The sequence below is a fragment of the Aquarana catesbeiana genome, linkage group LG04, assembly GCF_042186555.1.
Source record: "Aquarana catesbeiana isolate 2022-GZ linkage group LG04, ASM4218655v1, whole genome shotgun sequence".
In the NCBI taxonomy this organism is placed as follows: Eukaryota; Metazoa; Chordata; class Amphibia; order Anura; family Ranidae; genus Aquarana; species Aquarana catesbeiana.
In genome coordinates this window covers 490240641-490264785 of record NC_133327.1, presented here as the reverse complement: position 1 = coordinate 490264785, position 24145 = coordinate 490240641, and the positions used below count along the sequence as shown (strand labels likewise).

Sequence of the window (24145 nt, the reverse complement as noted above, 5' to 3'; positions counted from 1 at the left end):
CATCGCACAGGGTCCTATTCTACAGGGTGCAGTGCTGACCGGCAATGTTACAGGCTGTCCCTGCGTGCCCAGAGCGGGGTTCAGGTACCATTCCTCTAAACATAGAGAAGAAATAGAAAAATGGATCTGGAAAGAGACAGTCTTCTAATCCCAGATGCAACTGTTGAGAAGCTAGCTACGTTTTTGTGCAGACATAATCATGATCTAAGACACTGATAAAAGAAAAACCTTGAGCCTTGCCTAACAGAGAGGGGTTATGCCTGTGAGGGGACCTCCTGTCTTTTTGCCAGTATCCTGAAGGTGGCAGCTTAACTTTTTTGTAATGGAGATGAAGATACATTGGGGTTGATTTACTAACATTGGAGAGTGCAAAATCTGGTGCAGCTGTGCATGATAGCTAATCGGCTTCTTTTTTTTTTTTTTTTCCATAAAAGTTTTTATTGTGAACAAAGTGTTGTTACACAGATTTTACATACATTAGGTATTCAGACAACATAAACCTTATTAACATGACTTATCTCACTGAAGCACAGCGAGTCAGGTATGTGTTTATCAGAAAGTTAAACAGATACATAAAGGAACTAAACAGCCTCGAACTCGAGGTTTACCTCATCATCTGAGATCTGGACTTGTCTAGTACAGGAATGCCCCTTTGATTATAGTTTCAAAATTAAGGGGCTAGCTAGAGAAGTGGCAGCATGTATTTAGATATAAATCCGTTAGTTTAATCCTGGGCATGTATGGAAGTATTGGGTTTGTAAGGTGAGTATATCTGTATGGGGGGGTAGTCTCGTCAGTTTTTAAGATGTGAGGGGTAAATGGCAATTTATACACATGAGTTGGAATTGTCATGGGGATAGATATGTGATTATTGTCATCTGCTCGGTTGGGGTAAAGATGTGGAAGGGGGAAAAGACATAGAGGTGAGTGGGAATGAGGGATAGAGCGGAAGACAAACATGGGGAAGGGAAGGAGGGTTCAGGGGCATCCCCTCCCCGATCTCCACCGAGCTTCAAGGGTATGAAGGTTTTCGTGGGAAGATCCCTGTCTGAAGGGGTTTCCCCCCGGGATCCGCATTAGGGCGGGAGTGGTAGAATCAGCGGGTCTTGTTGAGTAAGTATGTTTCTCAGAGGTGTTACTTGGAGTATCTCAGTCAGTCCTTGGAGGAATCGGGACGGTTTGGCGGTATATCTCTCTGTGGTGCAGAAGTGGGTCCAACAGGCCCATGTTCGGGAGTATTTCGATGGTGAATCTTTTGCAATGTGAATTAGTTCCTTCATTTCAGCCACTTTGCCCACACGGGAAAACCATTCAGATATAGTTGGGGTAAGGGGGGATCCCCAGTGGGCTGAGATGCATAATTTGGCTGCATTGATCATATGTACCTCCAGAGATTTTCTGTATGTGTGGGCTGAAGTGGAGGAATGGTGGAGAATAAGCCTAGCTGGAGTATAGTCCGGAGGGTATGTGGTTACGTGAGAGGTAATGTCATGTACCTGTTTCCAGAAAGTCTGGAGAAGTGGGCAGGACCACCAGATGTGTAAAAATGCACCTGTTTCATTAGAGCATCTCCAACATTTGTTTGACGTCTCTGGATTAAATTTATTTAGTAATTCAGGTGTACGGTACCATCGGGAAAGGGTTTTGTAATTATTCTCTTGTGTCCTGACATTGAGGGAGCCTTTGTGTGCTATTGTGAAAATTCGTTCCCAGTTTTCTTCTGTTAGGTCTATTTGAAGTTCTCTTTCCCAAACCTGGCCAAGCTTTGGTGTCTTTAGGGGAAGTCAAGGCGTAAAGCATAGAGTGGGTGTTTGCAATCAAATGTTGTTGCGGTGTGGTTTGGGAGCATACATTTTCAAATGGGGTTAAGTCTCTGGATAGAGATGTGTTTCGGTTTATTGTGAGAAAATGATGAATCTGGAAGTAATTCCATAGCAGGGGAGGTTCGCCCCCTACATTTGTTGGGAGTGAAGTGCGGTTTAGAAATTTGCCATCCTTAAAGAAGTGTTGGGCTGACATGTCTTTGTGTGGCCAAATATCTTTGAGGAAATTGTTGGACATCCCCGGGGTAAAGGCTGGGTTAAGTCGAATAGGTGTAAGGGGCCCCGGATAAGAGGAAATTTTGAATTTCTTACATACCTCTCTGAAGCTACTTAGGGTGGCTTCTATTAGGGGATGTTCTTTTAGGGTTCTAGGAATATGGCAAGGGAGAATCCAGGGGGTGTTTCTGATGGACAAGTGGGAAAAAGAGCCTTCTAGTCTCACCCAATCTTTAACCCCCTCGTGTACTGACCAGTCTACAATTCGTCCCAGATGGAATGCTCGGGAGTAGTTTTGCAAATCTGGTAGACCAATACCCCCTTTAGTTTTGGGTTTCGAGAGTTGGGCGAAGCTTATCCTTGAGCGCTTGTGTTTCCATAGAAACTTCAGGGATTGTTGTTTAATTGCTTGAAAGAAAGCTGCGGGGAGTCTGATGGGGATTGTTTGTAGCAGATATAGGATACGAGGGAGCACAATCATCTTCAGGATGGCCGCACGACCGAACCATGAGAAATGGGGTTTATCCCATCTGCGTAGGTCATCTGAGATTTGTGCGAATCAACGGGGTGAAGTTTTTTGTGTATAGATCCGATAGGTGAGTGGTCAATTGGATTCCCAAATATGTGATGGCGTTCTGTTTCCATACGAAGGGAAAATTATTTTGGCATTGGGAGACTAGGTCTTTCGGGAGAGATATGTTGAGGGCATGGGATTTTGAGAAGTTAATCTTTAGGTTGGATATTTGTCGGAATAGGTCAAAATCTCTGAGCAGGTTTGGGATCGAGGTCAGTGGGTCACTTAAAAATAGCAGGATGTCATCGGCGAAGGCCGCTATTTTATACGTATGTCCTGCGATGGGTATGCCTTTAATGTTCTCGTTCGACCGTAGGCAGCGTAATAGGGGTTCTAGGGTTAAAATAAAAAGGATAGGGGATAGTGGGCATCCTTGCCTCGTTCCATTCCGGATGGAGAAGGCGTCTGACAGGTGGCCGTTGACTTTGACTTTTGCTGTTGGTGTGGTGTATAGGGACATAATTAGGTTGAACATTCGGTTCTGTAGACCTAAGTGGCGTAAAACCACCCCCAGGTAGTCCCAAGCCAGCCTGTCAAACGCCTTCTCAGCATCCAGGGATAGAAAGAAGCCTCTTTGTTTTTGGGAGGTTAGCCAATGGTTTAAGTTAATTGCCTTGATGGTGTTGTCCTTGGCCTCTCTGCCAGGAACAAATCCAACCTGGTCTTTCCCTATTATTACGGGAAGGAGGGGAAGGAGCCGGTTTGCTAGAATTTTGGCAAATAATTTGAGATCTACATTGAGTAGGGAGATAGGTCTGTAACTGGTAACTGAAGTGGCGTCCTTCCCCTCCTTCGGTATGACCGCGATATGCGCTTCTAGTAATCTGTGGAAAGGTAATGTTGTGGAGGTCAGGGAGTTAAATGCCTTCAGAAACGGGACTGAGAGTATATCTGCAAATGTCTTGTAATAAGGTGCTGAAAAGCCGTCTGGGCCTGGGCTTTTGCCCGTTTTTAGTTGTTTAATAGCTCTCTTGAGTTCATCCTCGGATATGGGGTTGTCTAAATCGCGGGCATCTTCCCAGGGTATGGGTTTGGGGCTGAACTTTTTGGGAAAGTCTGTGATAAGGGCTTTTCTAGAGGTTTGGCCTACAGTTGCTTCGGGTTGCTGGGGTATATTATAAAGTTCTGTGTAGTAGCGTTCAAATTGAGATGCTATGTCTGCTGAATTCGAGCTCGAATTGCCTAAGGGGTCTTTTATGGTGTGGATGTTAGTGCTAGCTTTCTTAGTTTGGATAGCTCTGGCTAAAAGTCTCCCGCATTTGTTTCCCTGTTCATAATATAGCTTTTGATTTAGCATAAATTTGCGTCGGGTTTTGCGGTTGAGGACTTCTAGGAGAAGTTTCCTAGTTTGTGTAAGTTCTAGGTATGTGTCTTGTGTCTGTGACTGCTTGTGGAGTAATTCTAGTCTCTTTATTTTGTTAGTTAGTTCCCGTATAGTTGTCTGTTGTGTTTTTTTCTGATTGGCCTTAAGTGTGATAAATTCCCCTCGGATGACACACTTGTGTGCCTCCCAGAGGGTGAGGGGTGCTGTTTCGGAGTTGTCATTTTCTCTGAAGTAGTTACCTAGGCTAGTGCGGATGTGATTGGTATCAATTTCTGAAGTGAGGAGAGATGGGTCTAGGCGCCATATCTTCGTGACCAAGTTTCTTTCCGGGAAAGTTAGGGAGAGGGTTATCGGGTGGTGATCTGAAAGGATTAGGGGTTCAATGATAGCAGATTTTAGGAAGGGAAGATCTTTTTGGGATAGAAAGAGGTAGTCTAGCCTGGAATACCTGTTATGAGGTGCGGAGAAGAAAGAGTAATCTTTTTCATTCAGGTGTAGGGTACGCCATGTGTCGTGTAGAAGGAGTTCCTGTTTTGTATCTTAATTTGTCTCAGTGCTCTGTAAGGCAGGGTGGAGGACCTCGATGAGGAGTCTAGGATGGGCTGAAGTGTTACATTAAAATCACCCCCAAGGATTGTAATCCCCGATTGAAAGCCTGCGAGGGTAGTTGCGATAGAGCGGAAGAAACTGACCTGGGCAGTATTGGGGCTGTATATATTTGCTAAAATGACCGTCCGATTATGGATGACTCCCTTTAGAAATAAATAGCGGCCCTCTGGATCTACGAGGGAATCTGTCAGTTGCCACGGGAGGTTTATAGAGAGCAGAATCGAGACCCCCTTAGTTTTGGCTAGTGAGTTAGTGGCATGGAAGGATGTAGGGTACTTACGGCTTGCGAGTATAGGGGTGTTATTCGTGCGGAAGTGAGTTTCTTGCAGAAACACCACATCTGCTTTCAATTTACTCATCATGTTGAGGATTTGGCTTCGCTTCTCAGGGATATTTAACCCTTTAACATTTTGCGAGACCACTTTGAGAGTGTTGTGTTGCGGACTAGAATGTAGGGGAGCCATGGTATTTGGGTATTACCCGGTTGCTGGATTAGTCACGAGGCGGGGCTGCCTTTTGCAAATGTGACCAGTGTGGGTAGGTGGATTCTGTGGAGAATTATAAGCCCTTGATAGGTTTTTAATCATTGCAGTGGGGAATGCTACGGTGGAGACCAGGGGGGGGCGAAACCCAGGTAAAGAGAAGGGGGAGGGGAAAGAGGGTATGGGAAAGGGGGGGGTTGAGAGAAAGAAGGGAGGAAGTAAGTCAAGTGGGGGTGTTTAGCGAGGAGTAAGATGTACTTACCGGAGGTAGGAGTAGTCCAGCTACCTTATCCTGTTAGGGGTTGAAACGTCCGGTGTGGGTCAACTAGGATAGTCACTGTCCTGTTGTGTGGAGGAGTGGAAAGTGTCCGGAGGTAGGTTTGTAGGATGTCCAGTCCGTGGGAGGTCGTTATAAGTCTATTCGACTTGTGTGGAGGGAGCCTGCTTTGATAGCAAGGGAAAAAGACATGGTGAAAGATCTCAGATTGATGTTGTGGTATCATTAACAGTCAACATTATAGACAGTTGAAACATTAAACTTTAGACTATGTACTGAGAGAGTATCTCGCTATGCTAATAAACTCGGGGAAGTCGCCACCCTGAGAGCAAGTAAAAAGGCACAGGACGAGTTGTAGGATTAGACCATCTATAAACATATCCTAATAATAATAATGATACTAATAACAATATTAATAATTATAATGAGTCGGACATAGTGCAATATGTGACCTCGTACTTGGTTATGGGGATTTGTGAGGGCGTGAGGTAGAGCAACTTCAAGAAGGTTAGCTCGCTATAAATTAGAGGGGTAATTTGGCTACGGGTGGGGGAAGGAGTATAGACTCATTGATGTTTAGGTGTATGAACTGGTCAAGATATGGTCCGATCAGCGGGATAAGACAAAACCTCACCTCAAGTGGTTGCGTTTCCCAAGAGTGGCCCATAGCTGTTCATGGTAATAACCATCAATGAGTTAGGTACATAGCAGCATTTTATGGGTATTCAGTTGTCAGTACAAAACTCAGCGGTTTTAGCCCTAGAGTTGCTAGTTCAGAAGAACCTGTCCACCATTAGGAAGCTCGTCTCACATGGAAGTCCCTGGTACGGGTACAGCAGGTAGGGGTGCGCTGTTCAAGGAGAGAGACCTTTTCCATGCGAGACGAGCCCTCCCCTTTCCCGATATGCATAGCAAGTAATTTAGCAAAAGCATGAAATACAAGTAAGGAGAAAAGGAAAAAAAAATTTAAAAAATAAATAAAGAACTCTATATATAAATCGGAACACAGTGGAGTACCGTAAGTTAAGCGTCTAGCTTATACTTGTCTCGGGTGCTCAGTCCATCTTATTGGTGTAGCATCTTTGGTCTGAAGAAGGTACCTGGGTGTGTGGTGGGGGGTTGGAGAGGGTAGGGAAGGGGAGGGAAGGGGGGAGAGGAGAGGAAAGGGAGAAAGGGGACCCAAGGGGTACTATTAACTGCAGCGGAGGACGTCATGTGGACGATGGGGATCTATCCCAGGCTGTCAATCATAGGCTTGATATAGGCTGATGGTTAAATACGGGAATTGGTGGATCGCATGGTAGCCAGATATTCGATCAGTTAATGTTCCACTGGTGATGGATTCGGCTGAAATTATGCTTCTTAGAGGTATACTTTGGTTTCTGCTGGGGTCTGCGGAAGAGGGTTATCTCTCTGAAGAGGATGTTCTGTTGTTGAGCTTATATGGAGGGAGAAAGCATGGGATCTTCAGAGGTTTCTACACTTGTAGAAATGCAATAGTGTCCATCTGTATATGGAGGGGCAGGTCCGAGTCCAGTGTTAAATAGCCCATTGCAGAATGAATTTGAGGTGCCAATCATTTTGTTGTCCTGTCCTGGTTCGATGGCGCTGGGGCTTGGGTGGGGTGGCGACCTGAAAAAGACGGCAACTCCGAGCATGAGTTGTATTGTTCTCAAGTACTTGGAAGGGAGTCATTAAGACTGATCTGGCCTGGCCCGCCTGTGGGCCGGGGATGCTGTTGGGCTTTGTCGGTCTCTATCTCGCTGATCTCTTTGAGGAAGTGGTCTTGGAGAGGATGATCTGCGCCTTCTGATGTGGAATTCATCTCTTACTGGGATAGCTTCCATGGAATTGGTTCTTTGGAGCTGGGGGGTACGATAGGCTCTATACCAGTCCGGGAGTTCGATGAATGGTGTCTGTAGTAGAGCTGCACGATTCTGGCTAAAATGAGAATCACGATTTTTTTGCTTAGAGGATAGATCACGATTCTCTCACGATTCTCGCGGCGTAACATCATCTTTCACATTAAAACAAAAAAAATTGCGCTAACTTTACTGTTTCTTTTTTTTTATTTATTGAAGTGTATTTTTTCCCAAAAAATTGCATTTGAAAGACCGCTGGGCAAATACAGTGCGACATAAAATATTGCAGCAATTGCCATTTTATTCCATATTATAAAATATATATATATATATATATATATATATATATATATATATATATATATATATATATATATATATATATATTTATATATTTTATCTCTAATGTTTGGGGGTTCCAAGTAATTTTTTTTAGCAAAAAATATTGATTTTAACTTAAGAAAGAAGTGTCAGAAAAAGATTTAGACTTTAAGTGGTTAAACTTCCTGCATTTACACATTGTTTAAAGCTTGGCAGATTGCCCAGGTTATTTGTTTACACAGAGAAGTTTATCCCTTTGATCTAAGAAGGAAGTTAGATACAATGTTTCAAGTTCTAAACTTGGCAGAATGCCTGGATGTTTTCTTTTGACAGCTGAGTGAGCAGATAATCTCTCCACTTGTTTATATGAAAGAATCGTCAAACTCAGCAGGAGAGATCGTCAGGGGAGGTGAATCGAGATCACGATTTTTTAACGATTAATTGTGCAGCTCTAGTCTGTAGTGTATTGCAGAACCCCCTGAGATCTTCCGGGACTTTCAGATTGGCAGTGCGTCCAGCATGTGATGCGGATAGGCAAAAGGGAAATTTCCAGCGATATTGGATCCCCTTATGGCGTAACAGGTCGAGCAGCGGGCGCAGGTCTCTTCTGTTTTGCAGGGTTATGGGAGACAGATCTTGGAAAATCTTGATTTCTGCTCCCTGGTACAGCAAGCTGCGGCGCTCCCTAGCTCTTCTCAAGATGTCTTCCTTCAATCTGAAATTTATTAGGCAATATATCACATCCCTGGGAGGATCTGTGTCTCTGCCTCTGGGTTTAAGAGCTCTGTGTAGACGCTCATATTCGATGGGGGTCTCAGGGGGTCTACCCAGCAAATCGTTGAAGATCTGGATTGTGGCCTGTGTTATGTGATTCTGCTCAACGGATTCGGGCATACCTCTTACCCGTAGATTATGGCGGCGTCCGCGGTTGTCCAGATCTTCCATGTGTCTGTGTAAGTCTCTAAGCTGGCTATTGTACATCTGAGATGAGTGTTGTAGCTGTTGTAAGCCGGCATCGTGGCGGGTTGTGGTTGTTTCCAAGTCATCAATCCTCATATGCATCGATTGAATATCTCTCCTGAGATCTGTAAAAGCAGCAGCAAAAGATTCTTTGATGTCTGCTGCTACCGATCTGAGATCACTCATGTTAAGTGGTCGGGCGGCAGAGGGGCTCTCCGTGCGCTGGGAGCTTCTCCTGGCAGGGCTGAGGCTGGAGGAGCGTGCTCCGGAGTAGGCCGGAGTTGAAGCCGGGGCCTCGCGTGATCGTGGCCGGAATATTTCTGGAATATTGTGACCGGAGAGCGGGTCTGTGCCTCTAGGGGATCGGGACCGGGACTGTGACGTTTTGTCCTTCGGTTTCCCCATGTTAGCTGTGGTGAAGGGCTCCTTTAGTTAGCTAGCAGGACCTCCGTGGGACAGAGCGAGGAGTTCAAGCAGCCATTCCTGTTCGGCACCAAGCCACGCCCCCCAATCAGCTTCTAACTTCAGCTTGTTGAATTAAAGCGTTTGTTAGCCCAAAAAAATAAATAAAATTAAAGATCCTGTTCCTTTAAAGCATGTTATACAGCACAGTGCTTGTGCTGTGTATTTTGGCCCCCTGTATCACCCAAAATACCTTGCTGATCCACCCAGTTTCTACCCTCCCCTCTGTACACTGACTCCGATACATCAGGGCTGCTGAGTCCTGACATCATTGTCAGCATAGTGCCTCCGTCATACACAGCTATCTTCGGCTCTCCTGTGTCTCCCTCTGCCCTCCTGCCTGTCATCTCTCACTATCGCTGATCTGCTCCTCTTCCCACTGCTTCAAAACTAACTGATCATTATATCATGCCCTCTGTCACATAAAAAGCTGTGTCCTAGTGCCTGTGCTTTATAAAAAAAATTACCTGTTTTTTAACAGCATCTCCCAGTGATCACATGACTCCAGGCTCATAGATCCTCTCCTCCCTTCCTCCCTGGCTGACTTCAGCAGGGGAATCTAGCCCCGCCCACTGGAGATATCACAGGGAGAGCTGAGAGCCTGGAGTCATCTTATTGCTGGGAGATACTGTTAAAACAGGTAGAAATCTTTTTTATTTATTTTTTTTTTTTTTAATAAAGCAAAGGCACTAGGATGCAGCTTTTTATCTGACAAAGAGGATGATATAAAGATGAGATTGTGGCTTAACAACCACTTTAAGCTTTTGCAAAAAAAAAAAAAGAAAACCTGGAAGCAGATTGGTTTCTATGCAGAGCTGAAACAGAATTAGCGCTCTCTAGTTTTATTAAATCAACACCCCTGTGTCCTGGGATGTACAATAATGAAATGTAAACTGTATACCCATAAATGGATTCATACCTGCACGGGAAAGTGACATTTAGATTCATTTGATCGGGAGGTAGTATAGATTGCACATAAAGGCTTTTTTAGACCAGATACAGTCAAATGCAATTTTAAATGCAGTATGAAATTGCATAGGCAAGAAAAATAAATGTATTTCAATGAGTCCATTTCACTCCGTTAAGGTGGTTTCATGTGCTTTCAAAAAAAGTACAGCATGTTGCATTTTTTCACATGTGAAGGCACTGCAAATGCATTTAAATCCAACTCTAAAAAAATCAATAATGCCTATAACACACTGCAAAAGCTTTACAAATGCATGTAAATGGGCATGTAGAACTGCACACTGAAGCGGAGACTGTAGCGTAAACGAATCCTAATGGAAGGACAGTTTTAAAGAGACACACACGTGTGTCAAAAGACTTTCTGGAAATACTGGTAGTTTATACCTTGTTGAGCTGCTCACCTTTACTGAATACTATGTCTGCATGCTTAGATGTGCATTTCTTCTCCCTTGAATGCACCTTGAACACATGTAAATGCAACTTTGTAAAAAAAAAAAAATAAAAATTATAAAAGGCTTTAAAAATGCATGTAAACGCAAATGCGTAACTGCAAACTGGATTTGGGTATTGTGGTGTAAATGAGTCCTAATGAAAGCACAGTTTGAGACACAATGCGGTTGATTTACTAAAACTGGAGAGCGCAAAATCTGGTGCAGCTCTGCATAGAAACCAATCAGCTTCCAGGTTTTTTTGTCAAAGCTTTATCGAACAAGCTGAAGTTAGAAGCTGATTGGCTAGCCTGCACAGCTGCACCAGATTTTGCACTCTCCAGTTTTAGTAAATCAACACCACTGTCGCATGTCCATAGTCTTTGTCAAAATACTGATAGTTTACACCTTGTTGAGTTGCTCACCTTTACTGAATACCATGTGTGCATGCTTAGAAATCAAAACTTTTTATCTCATTCTTTTTTGTCATTTACTGTACAGGTGGCAGAATAATTATGGCATGTAGAGATATGGAGAAGTGTGAAAATGCTGCAAGAGAAATCCGTGGCAAGACCCTGAATCATAATGTGTCTGCCAAACATCTGGACTTGGCATCAATAAAGTCGATCAAAGAATTTGCAAAGGACATACTAAGGGGTAATATTTTTTAATTGATGTTCTTTCCAAACCAAAGAACACAGAATGTATATACAGGGGGCATTCCAAAGGCAATACTATGAAAAAAAGGACAACACAATGAAAAATAGATAGAAGACTATTAATAGTGGTGCGCCAATTTCACAAACAAGTTTGCATATATCCTACAGTAAGCTTGAGATGTCCACATAAACACATTTTTGTATAGTTTTCGTTGCCGTTACTCTCATAACTAAACAAATATTGTTTTTTAAAGTGGAGTTCCACACAAAAGTGAAACTTCCGCTCATTTGTCCCCCCCCCCCCCCCCCCCGGTGTCACATTTGCGCCCCCCCATCCCCACTATCGGGAGGCCAGGCCGTGCCACATTACGTCAGCAGCTCGGCTCCCTCCTCCTTCCCCCGCTGCCAGACCAGTAGGAGACTGCAGCAGTGCCTTGCGCATGCAGAGTAGGGACCCGGCTTGAAGCCGTAATGCTTCACCACCAGGTTCACTTACCGGCAATGGCGGCGGCAGCACACGACAGCTGATGAAAACATCAGCTGCAGTGCCGACATCGCTGGACTCCAGAACAGGTAAGTGTCCTATTATTGAAAGTCAGCAGCTGCAGTATTTATAGCTGCTGGCATTTAACTTTTGCAGGGGTGGGCGGACCTCCGCTTTAGGTTAAAGGCTTTCTGTCTTCCAGGCAGAATTGTAGCAGTAGATGTTTACAGTTGCAACTTACGTGGGGACCTCTTACCACAAGGATTACAGGAATGGATGTTGAGATTTGAACTTCATCCAATCTCTGGACCTTTTGTGAAGTTGCATGCAGTTATAAAATCAACAGTAGCGCCACTGTCATTTTGCTTTGTTTATATGGAAAGTGTTTGTGCAGGCAGAGAAATTCATTTTTTTTTTTAATTAGAAAGTGGTTTATTTTTAAAAATTTGCCAGAGAAACAAATGCAAAGGTTTACAATTGCCAGAGTAATCATGACACAATACAATGCTTGTATTCGATACTAACAATATCCATATATGCACAGATTGTTAAGCACCCAAACAATTACAGTACGTCTACAAATGTAACATGCACACCATAAAGTACCATCACAGATCTTCAAAATAATAGTATTGGAAGGTGTACCCTCACAATCAGACAAGTACCCTGTCCACCTCTAGATAGAGAGGGCTTAGTACCAGAGTATCGAACCACAGGGACCAAGCTTTCTTGAATTTACCTGCACATCGTCTATGTTGATATATGTATCTTTCCAGCCTGAGCGTTTTACCCACTTGATTTATCCAGTCTCCATGAGTGGGAGGTTCTACAGACTAACGATGTAAAAGAATTAGTCTACGGGTCTGAAACAGAGCCCTAGCTATAGCTTTTCTGTATGGGTCTTAGACTTGGAGGTCACGAAGGATGCCTAGTAGGCATTATTTGGGATTTTCACTAACAGTGGCCTGAAATATATTATTTACAGTGGTAATAACTCCTATCCAATAAAGGTGACGTTTAGGATAGCATCCATTTTCCATCTGTTGCATAGTGATTCAGATAGTATGCCCATTTTAGAGGTTCGAAGCAGTATAGTGGAGAATATACAGTTGAGATAACTTTTGTGTTACATTAAGTGAAGAGATTTGTACAGCCTGCATTGCATCCTTGCACTATTCTTCCTCAAAAGTACCAACATCTCTTTCCCAAAGGGTCTCTGCATGGGTCATTTGGTGGGGAACATCACGAAGCACTTCAAAATAAATCCTTTGGTGGGCCCATAGTTTTGCATGAGAGAATTTAGACTTAAAGCACCACTGTGCCTTAAGGGATGAGTTCACCTTTGGAACATGTTACATGTTTCACCTCCATCGTACAGGTAGTGCCAGCCACCGCAGCAGACGTACTTGTAGTTTAAATGAACTGTGGGCGCGCTGATCAGCACACCCGTAATTCATTCACATTTCCTACAACTCTACAATGACAGCTTTTACAGAGGTACAGGCAACAGAGTTGTAAGCAGTGTGTGCAGAAGCTTGACTCTGCATCACCAGTTGATTGCGAGTGCAATGCTTTCCAGGCTCCTGTTTAAAAAAAAAAAAAAAAAAAACAATAAATGGACATTTTTTTTCTCCTATTCTCAGGTCCTGTGCTGGTGCTTCTGGCTCCTCCTCTATGGCGTGTGCCAGTATAGGAAGCTTCTTCCTACAGGGGGACTCGTGCGGGGCTCGCTCCCAAGTCTCACTGTCTGCATCTAGGAATGCATTAGGGTAAAAAAAATTAAGGTTTTTTAACCACTTTCCTAAATTAACTTGTGCATGTTTCTTCCATGACACATAATACAAATGTTATACATTGAGTTGCAGTTCAGTGAGTAAAATAAGTATTTGATCCCCTACCAACAACAATCATTCTGGCTCCCGCAGACTGGCTACAGTGTGTGTTCATGTGGTACACAGATTAGTCCTGTCAATTTAAGAAGGTGCGCCCAATGACATCTCGGTATGTGTTTAAAAGACACCTATCCACAGAATCTTTCTTCCATTCAAACTCGCCATCATGGCCAAGAACAAAGAGCTGTCAAAGGACGTCAGAGACAGGATTGTAAATCTGCACAAGGCTGGAATGGGCTACAAGACCATCAACAAGAAGCTTGGTGAGAAGGAGACAACTGTTGAAGCAATTATTTGCAAATGGAAAAAATACAAAATAACCATCAATTGCCCTTGGTCTGGAGCTCCATGCAAGATTTTGCCTCATGGAGTAAGGATGATCATGAGAAAAGTGATGCATCAGCCCAGAACTACACGGGAGGAGCTTGTGGATTGAAATCCTGCAGCACCCGCAATGTCCCCCTCCTTAAGAAGGGGCATGTACAGACCCGTCTGAAGTTTGCCAATGGAAATCTATAGGATTCAGAGAAGGATTGTGAGAAAGTGCTGTGGTCAAGGAGACCAAAATTAAGCTCTCTGGCATTAACTCGACTTGCCATGTTTGGAGAAAGAAAAATGCTGACTATAACCCTAAGAACACATCCCTACAGTCAAGCATGGAGATGGAAACTTTATGGTTTGGGCTGTTTCTCTGCTAAAGGTACAGGCCAACTTTGTGCATTGAGGGGCCAATGGTCGGGGCCATGTATTGTAAAATCTTGGATGAGAACCTTCTTCCCTCAGCCAGAACACTGAAGATGGATCGTTGATGGGTCTTCCAGCATGACAATGACCCAAAACATACTGCCAAGGCAACAAAGGAGTGGCTCAAGAAGAAGCACATTTAGGTCATGGAGTGGCCTAGCCAGTCTCCAAACCTTAATCCTATAGAAAATGTATGGAGGGAGCTGAAACTTCGAGTTACCAAACGACAGCCAAGAAACGTTAAAGTGTTACTAAACCCACAACATTAAAATCAGTTTGTATATGCAACATAGCATGCTTGTTATACTCACTGTGGAACTTAAGGGATTAATCTCCTGCATTGTGTAAAAAGGCTGTTTTATCCTGTGTGCATAGATTTTCCCCCTCGCCCTGTCTATCTGGGGAAGGCCAGCTAAAGCAGGCAGAGTAGCTGACCTGCACATGCTCAGTTGTGTCTTTTATGCTGAAGAGAACAGTTACTTGTTCTCAGAGATAGCCAGGTCACTTGATATTGACATCACACATGTGGGCGTGTATACAGGCTGCAGTGGAAATCTCCTCCTTCCTGAACTCTCAGCACTGGAGAAACTGCAGTTTTTCATGTAAGCATGTATGCAATTCCGACGCGCAAAAAAACACGCATGCTCGAAAGCATTGAACTTAATTTCCTCGGCTCATCGTAGTGTTGTACGTCACCACGTTCTTGATGGTCGAAAGTTCAGAGAACTTTTGTGTGACCGTGTGTATGCAAGTCAAGCTTGAGCGAAATTCCGTTGGAGAAACCACCCAAGATTTTTCCATGATTATTCCGCTTCTGTGTACAGGGCATTAGGGCCTATCGCCAAAAATGAAATTTTTGTTGCAGAGGATGCCTTAAATCTGACTTGTATCTTAGTGCAAATTTCTTCACACAAGACCTTCAATATCATGGGATCATACAGCTGTACCTCCAGTAATGTGGTGTACCTCATCCAATGCAACAGGTGTAGCAAAGGATCTTATGTTGGTAAAACAGGACAGAAGTTGCAAGTGAGGATGAATTTGCACAGACATACCATCAAGGAACATAAGGAAGACAGTTTCTGCACACCTGTGGGACATCATTTCTCACAACCGGACCACACTATAGAAGACTTCAATGTTTTAGTTCTTAAAGGGAACTTCAGAACTATCCAGGAAAGGAAAACATTTGAGCTAAGAATGATACTTCTTTTTGACACAAAAGCATGGCCTAAATTTTAGATATTGGTTTCCCCACCCATTACAAAGTTTTATGACCCCTCTGTGACTATCACCCCCCCCCCCCCCCCCCCGCAGTCTATAGCTTTCCCTCTATCTTAATTTACTTGCTGATAGCTTTATTACCATTGCCAATCACATTGATCTGTATGTGTTTGTTTGTTTTTTTTTCCTTTCCCTCAGAGATGTTTGTTCTTTCTTGTTTTGTTTTAACATTTTACCTTCTGCTAAAACAGCAGTGGTTCTCAACCTCAGTCCTCAAATACCCCCAACAGGCCATGTTTTCATTTACTTGCACAGCTGCTTTAGATCAATATCAATGACATGGTATTGATAAGAGCTATTTTATGTAAGGGAAGTTCCCAAAACATGGCCTGTTGGAGGTACTTGAGGACTGAGGGTAAGAACCACTACAGAACCAGTACAGAACGCCTCCAGTTTGCCATATTGCATTGAATTTTACTGAAAATTACAGCACTGCATATTGAAAAGCAAAGGTCATTTTTTAAGTGCAGTAAATTGCAGTATGGCTCGTGTAGCAATTGTATATGCTATATTATTTTAAATTTTTTTTACTATTTTTTTTTTCCATGAAACTGGAGTTGCCCTTAAAGGTTGTCATGAGAGAAATATGGGGGCTGCTAATGCTGGCTTTTTGAATATAATAGCTTTCAGTTGTATCTTACTTTAATTTCTTCTCAGTCTCTGACCTAAAACAAGCACGCAACAAAGTAAAATTGGACAAAAGTTATAACTGTAAGTAAATTTGATGTAAATACTGTAGCCAAAGCATCAAAATGAAAGTCGGGCAACTAGCATTTTCAGAAGGAGAGATCATGAATGGGTACGGTTGGGGGAGGTACAGTGCCTTGAAAAAGTATTCATACACCTTTAAATTTTCCACGTTTTATCATGTTACAACTAAAAACGGAAATGTATTTTATGTGATAGACCAACACAAAGTGGCACATAATTGTGAAGTGAAAGGAAAATGATAAATGGTTTTCATAATTTTTGACAAATATGTGAATAGTGTGGCGTGCATTTGTATTTAGCCCCCTTATGCTGCAATTACAGCTGCAAGTCTTTTTGGGGATGTCTCTACTAGCTTTGCACATCTAGAGGGTGACATTTTTACCCATTCTTTGCAAAATAGCTCAAGCTCTGTCAGATTGCATGGAGAGCGTCTGTGAACAGCAATTTTCAAGTCTTGCCACAGTTTCTCGATTGGATTTAGGTCTGGACTCTGATTAGGCCATTCTAACACATGAATATGCTTTGATCTAAACCATTTCATTGTGGCTGTATGGCTGTATAGGGTCCTTGTCCTACTGGAAAGTGAACCTCCGCCCCAGTCTCAAGTCTTTTGTTGACTCTAAAAGGTTTTCTTCTAAGATTGCCCTGTATTTGGCTCCATCCATCTTTGTATCAAATCTGACCAGCTTCCTGGCCCCTGCTGAAGAAAATCTTTCCCACAACATGATGATGCCACCACCATGTTTCACGGTGGGGATGGTGTGTTCAGGGTGATGTGCGTTAGTTTTCCACCACATATAGCTTTTTGCTTTTAGGCCAAAAAGTTCAGTTTTGGTCTCATCTAACTAGAGCACCTTCTTCCCCCATATGGCGTCTTGCAAACTGCAAATGGGACTTCATATGGCTTTCTTTCAATAATGGCTTTCTTCTTGCCATTCTTCCAAAAAGGCCAAATTTGTGGAGTGCACGACTAATAGTGTCCTGTGGATGGATTCTCCCACCTGAGTTGTGGATCTCTGCAGCTCCTCCAGAGTTACCATGGGCCTCTTGGCTGCTTCTCTGATAAATGCTCTTCTTGCCTGGTCTGTCAGTAGGTGGATAGCCCTGTCTTGGTAGGTTTGCAGTTGCGCCAAAGAGCCCTTTCACACGACACGCCCGCTCTGATCCGCCTGTCCGTTTTTCAGGCGGACCCGAGCAGGCCATTCATTGACTCCTATGAGCAGGTGGATGTCAGCGGAGATTTGTCCGCTGACACCCGCCTGCCATCCGATCCGCTCAAGACAGACTTATGGCGATACATCTACCATCCGTATTGGCAGATCGGAAGGGCTGAGATCTGATGAAAACGGACATGCTTTCAGTTTTCGTCTGATCTCCCCATCGGAATCAGCAGGGCTCTGACAGGTCCCTCCCCGTTCAGTGAGCAGAGACGGACCTGTCATCCGCCGGCTCAGCGGAGATCAACGGAGTTATCTCCTGTTGAGCTGGCGGACTCCGCTAAATGGACCTGCCCCATGTGGAAGGGGCCTAACTCTCCATTTTCGAATGTTGGATTGAACAGTGCTCCATGAGATGTTCAAAACTTTGGATATTTTTTCATGACCTAACCCTGCTTTAAACTTCTCCACAAATATATCCCTGACCAGTCTGGTGTGTTCCTTGGCTTTCGTGATGCTGTTTGTTCACTAAGGTTCTCTAACAAACCTCTGAGAGCTTCACAGAACAGCTGTATTTATACTGAGATTCTTTTTACTAATCAGGTGATTTCTGAAGGCAATTGGTTCCACTAGATTTAAGTTAGGGCTATCAGAGTAAAGGGGGCTGAATACAAATGCACGCCACACTTTTAAGATATTTATAAAAAATTTGATAAACCATTTATCATTTTCCTTCCACTTCACAATTATGTGGCAATTTGTGTCGGTCTGTCGGATAAAATCCCAATAAAAATACCCAATAATCCCAATGAAAAGTTTTTTGTTGCAACATCACAAAATGTGGAAAATTTCAAGGGGTATGAATATTTTTTTCAAGGCACTGTAAGTGCTTGTTTTAGGGATTCAGTGGGGTTTAACTGCAACATCTTGCTTTAGGGAATAGCGAGTAGACAAAACACTGACCAGCTATTATTATTCACCCTGCCTCAAAAGCCTGTGTCAAAAGCAACCACTGCTGGGAGACTGGCACTGAAAATTAATGCATCGACTAAAAACCTGACCAGCACGTTGCTAATAGAACCAAATTTTCATTTTTAAAACAAAAGTAATTTCGTTTTGTGGTGATACTTGGAACTTTGCACACATGCAAGCATTTATATTTGAGCAGGGCCCTCTTAATCCTCTTGTATTTTATTGTATTATAACTGTATTGTCTCCCTTTCATATTGTAAACTGTTGGCGCTATATAAATCCTGTATAATAATAATAATCGTAATTTTGTGCAATTTTATATTATTTATATATATTATTTATTTATTTTTATTTTTTTCTTTAGAAGTGGAACACCTGGACATTCTCATTAATAATGCTGCAATAATGAGGTGCCCTCATTGGAAGACAGAGGATGGGTTTGAAATGCAGTTTGGTGTCAACCATTTGGGTAAAGTTTTTGAACGTTTTAATGGACATTGATTTGACATGCTTTGGTTCTACCATGAAACACTGTGACGTGCCAAGATATAAAGCTTACAAAACATTTGATAAACTTAAAAGGAATCTGTCATCAACCAAAATACTTTTCTAATCCTAGGCAAACACCTAGTCACATTAATGCCAAAGGGATGCTTTGTTGCCCTGAAAATAGTATGCATTTTCTAAATTGGATAATGACTGCCTCCATCAGATTTGTAGCTAGATGATAGATCAATTTTAACACTCAATCTGCACTTACAAGTGTTGGCTAATGTTTTAATTGCATCTCTTAGGTAATTGTATGTAATATTGATGAAATACCAACCCATGCTGTACCGTGTACTTGTATAGGAAAGTATCCTGTTCTCTCTGTATTGCTTCCTTTATGTGAAATCCCTGGTGTTCCTGCCAGTCCCTCTGCTTTCCTACTAAAAACTGATCACGCTAAGCAAGAGAACAAGAACACAGCCTGGTCAGTTCTCTAGCTGTGCTGGGAACTCAGCCTGCTCTCCTCCAATGATCAGACTTGTCCTGACATTCCCCTGCTGCACAGCCATTCACTGCCAAGCTCAGTGTGTGCTGCTTCTAAACACATAAGTGTGAACCTAGGTGTAGCGCTGGTAGATTTATGATCTACCATCTGATAGGTAAATTTAGTGAATTGCTCGTTATAGGAAGTTAGATTTGCCTCTGTTCCAGCTTGGCTGACGTTGCGTGTGGTTCCACATTGTGCCGGTGGGTATCGTCACCATCGGCGGGTGTTGGAAAAGCAACGTGTTAAAGCGGACGAGTGCTCCTCTGTCACGGAGACAACTCGGTGGAGGTGGTCCTCTGAGTTGCATTCTGGGAGAAGGTAATTATGGGACAGACGCCATGTTTAGGGGTTCGTTTTTCAGCCTCCTGCTGGCCCTCCTGGCCGACAGGTATGTGTTAGAGTACCACCTCGTTGTCCTCCATTCCGGAGGCCCGCATCGCTGCGGCGTTTTGGTGGGCCCAGAAGCCTGTCTGGGGCCTACCACAGCAGCCGAGGAATGGTCCTGAGCTGTCTATCCAGAGTGAAGAAGCTGGACAACCGAGAAGATCCCAGGGGAGGACCCGTCATGGAAGGATCATGCAGCGTGCTGGTCTGGAGAGGGGCCTGGTGACTCGGTTGGAGGACGTATCCTGAAGTAGTCTTATTACATGGTACTGCCGGGTTGGCTTAAAGGTCCAAGTACTGTGTCTGACATTCATCACGAACCAATACATCCTGTGGCAGAGGATCGTACGGGTTTATTTCAAGCAAGTCTGTGGCAGAGACTTTTGTTCGTGCTACGTACTGGCTGCTAGGCAAGTGAGAGAGGCCTATCCAGGTGAGCAAAGATCGTGTCCCGCAAAAAGGGTATTGCATTCAATTACACGGAACCCTAGACCCAGTGCCGGTGAAACAGAGGTATCGAGAGTGAAGGTAACAGTCCGCTTAAACCAGCAGCTCCACTGAGAGTTAGTGCTACATGGGTTAAGGGCTAGTGTAGTATATAGACAGGCTAGTGTAGTATATAGACAGGCTAGTGTAGTATATAGACAGGCTAGTTTATACAGACAGGCTACTAGGGTATACAGGGAGGCTACTAAGGGTATACAGAGAGGCTACTAAGGGTATACAGAGAGGCTACTAAGGGTATACAGAGAGGCTACTAAGGGTATACAGAGAGGCTACTAAGGGTATACAGAGAGGCTACTAAGGGTATACAGAGAGGCTACTAAGGGTATACAGAGAGGCTACTAAGGTTATACAGAGAGGCTACTAAGGTTATACAGAGAGGCTACTAAGGTTATACAGAGAGGCTACTAAGGCTATACAGAGAGGCTACCAAGGTTATACAGAGAGGCTACCAAGGTTATACACAGAGGCTACCAAGGTTATACACAGAGGCTACTAAGGTTATACACAGAGGCTACTAAGGTTATACAGAGAGGCTACTAGGTTATACAGAGAGGCTAGGGTAGTATATGCAGAGCTTCCTTGTGCTGTGTACTATCCCTCCCTCCTCCAGTCTGGGCTGTCCCTGTCACCCCTCCAGATCACTCTGTTCGGGAATGGGGTGTCAGTAAAAGATGGAGGGATCTCGGTGCTGGAACGGCCGATCAGTATACTGACTCTACACTCCTCCCTGACCCCCCCACCACCTTCTATGGCCTGCACTCACCTGGCGCCACCCCTGCTCAGGAGCTTGTGTGAGAAAATTCCTCCTGGCTCTGTCATTTGGGCGGAGCAAGGGAGGAGACTCGCTCTCACATTGATCTCTGGCTGTCACTGATATCGGGCGCAGACTCAGTAAGAGTTCCGTGGCCGTGCAGGACAACGCTGTGTCAGGCAGCCCTCGACACTCCCACTGAGTCTGCACTCAATATGGATGGTGTAGGTAGCGGCGGCCCTGCTCTGTTGCCCCTCTCCACTTGCCGCCTGGGTCCCATGGACCCATGGTAGGGCCAGCCCTGAGTGATGCATATTCATATTGGCGAAATTGAGCTATGAGGTATTCGTAAACTCAATCACTAATAATTTTTCAGTATTTTTAAATTCGTAGCTTCCATTACCCCTTCCTGCTCACAATGTGTTTGTTGATGTTCCACAGCATGATGTCCCATGCTAGGGAATTAAATAAAGCAGTTTATGATACACAGTGCTTTAGCACACAAAATGCTCAGGTAGGGTTTACATCTAAACTTTCGACATATAAGGCATGTCATGTAAAAAATGTCAGTAAAGAAAATAGTATAGTCCCACCTGAAATTGAATAGCCTTTATACATGAATTATTTAACATTCACATTGTTATCTTAAATAAAATGGGTATTTTTCAGTTAATTATTTATTTAACCTTCTCATAATCACAACTTTTTCAGGTCACTTCCTTCTGACTAACCTGCTGCTTGACAAGATGAAGAACTCTGGTCAGTCCCGCATCATCAATGTTTCTTCCTTAGCTCACATAGCAGGGGAGATTGACTTTGAGGATTTAAACTGGGAGAAGAAGAAATATGACACAAAAGCAGCTTATTGCCAAAGCAAGCTAGCTAATGTTTTGTTTACAAATGAACTGGCAAAAAGGCTACAAGGTGAGTCAGTCCTAAGAAAACACCTTGTTCTTGTCATTTTAATATAATGTAAGCATACCTCTTTCCCAGAGGGCTTCAATTTAGGCCTAATTTACATTGGTGCTTACACCCATAGCCTATGAATGGGCCGTTTATGCGGCTTAGGCTGCCAGGTGCTGCAGGCAGGCAGCCTTTTTAGATCTATGCTAAACATGCGGGTGAGCAGCCCTAAACGCAGACTATGTGAATTTGGGGTTGCTCACCCGCATGTATGACAAATTTGGATGAGTAGTTCCGTCCATGCAACAGATGTGTCCTTATAGACTTAAATGGACTGCCTGCACGCAACATTTGGTGGCTCAAGCCGCATAAAAACACAACCCATTCATAGACTACAGGTGTCAGCACCCGTGTGAGTGAGGCCTTAACCACTTGGTGACCAGTCACATACCTGGTACATCACTAGACTTCAAGTGGTTATACCGGGATGATGCCTGCAGGTGCACTGCTTTTTTTTTTTTTTTTTTTTTTAGAGCTGATAGTTGTTTCTTTTGTAAAAGCAATCTAAGTGGCTAACTACCTGCTGGATTGCTTTTACAAGCTGTGGGAGGGGACCTCCTCTCTCTCTCTCTCTCGCCTCTTTCTGCGGTTTTACCTGGATCTTTCTTCCTACTGGGAGTCCTGATAAACCAGCCGGCCCCTTGGCTATGATAACCCGAAAGTGATGACCTGACATCACTTCCGGTTTATCCGGATGTCAACAAAGCCATTTTCTAAAATCAAAAGCATTCGAACACACCGATCTTGGTGTGCTCAAATACTTTTGAGGGCAGAAGAGGGATTTGGGGTCTTATAGACCCCAGATCTCTCCAAAAAGAGTACCTGTCACATGCCTATTGCTGTTGCAAAGGATGTTTACATTCCTTGTGACGGCAATGAAAGTGATAAAAAAAATTCTTAAGTTAATGATGTAAAAAAAAAATTTAAAGTGCTTTCGCATGAAATGTTTGATTATCTATTTACTCAGTGTAACATCATCTTTTATATTTTGCCAAAAATGTAGGTTATATATAGCGTTTTTATGCATTAGAATTCAAAATGGTGTATTTTTTCCCAAAAAAAATAGCATTTGAAAAACTGCTGTGTTAATACTGTGTGACAAAAAAAAAAAAAAAATCCAAAATCCACCAATTTATTCTCTATGGCCTCTGCTTTAAAAACGATATAATCTTTGAGGGTTCTAATTTTCTAGCAAAAAAATACAGATTTTTACATGTAAAAAAAAACAGTTGCAGGCCATTCTACTTCCTCAAACAAACCGCTAAGTGAGGCAGTCTACCTGCTGTTATCCAATAATCAGCTCATGTGTGAAAAGGAAAACCCTGTATCCCCCCAAGTGTACAATATCAATTTTTGTTGTCTTGTGGAACTTCTTGGATGTTAGGCAAAGACTGTTCACACGACCTCAGCTTTTTCTTCAGATTTGTTTTTGTTTTGTCTTTTTGTTCAGATTTGGCTCCTCACAGTGTGAAGCCCACCCCTGTGATTCAACAGTCAATTACCAGAGCGTCATATTGTTTAAAATCAGTTCAATTTTATGTTTAAGTGTGTATATTTCAAATTTTACGTTTCCATTTTTCTTTATAGGGACTGGGGTGACTGCAAATTCTTTGCATCCAGGTGTTGCAGACACAGAACTCGGCAGACATACAGGGATGCACAAATCTTCATTTTCTAGTTCAGTACTGGGTGAGAGAAACATTTGCTATTAAACACTTGTAACCATTATAGTAGTTTAAAGCTGGCCATACACCTCTAAAACAGATGGACAAATCTCCTGCTGTGGCTTTTGTATTCTGACCAGGGCCGCCATCAGGGGGGTACAGCCGTCACATTTGTAAGGGGTCCGCCTTGGCCAGAAGAAGGCAGGACCAGTGGAGGGGAGCCGTGCTGTGCATTACAGAAATTATTTCACAGCTTCTGCTGTTCTCTTGTCACTGAGCTCAGACATCGAGCTCTTTACTGCCACCCCTGGCTACTATGTGCATGTGCACCCCTCATGTAATCTGTACTCTCAGCAACATGTCAGCTTTGTGAAAATGAGCTGGGACTAGGTAGGAAGACATCTCTACAAGTAGGGGCTGTAAAGGAAAGGGAGGGGGGCTGTTTGTGTACAGGGAGGGGCCAGAGCCTTGTGTGTTAACGATTTGTGTATGTGAGGGGCTGGCATATATACAGGTTTGTGGGGGGAACTGGCATATATACAGGTGGGGGGTGGGGCTGACATATATACTGGTGTGTGGGGAGAGCTGACATATATACAGGTCTGTGGGAGGGGGCTGACATATATACAGGTG

The 24145-nt window shown here is 43.4% G+C and overlaps 1 protein-coding gene across 4 annotated transcripts in view; it reads left to right on the top strand.

Annotated features, from left to right (window-relative positions):
- Positions 1-24145, top strand: part of RDH13 (retinol dehydrogenase 13) — a 125095-nt gene that overhangs the window by 99736 nt on the left and 1214 nt on the right. For all 4 annotated transcript variants that reach the window (XM_073627663.1, XM_073627664.1, XM_073627665.1 and 1 more), the window contains 4 exons: positions 10806-10961; positions 18572-18676; positions 21597-21809; positions 23436-23537. In XM_073627663.1, the coding sequence (XP_073483764.1) occupies positions 10806-10961; positions 18572-18676; positions 21597-21809; positions 23436-23537 (576 nt within the window). The remainder of the gene's footprint in view (positions 1-10805; positions 10962-18571; positions 18677-21596; positions 21810-23435; positions 23538-24145) is intronic.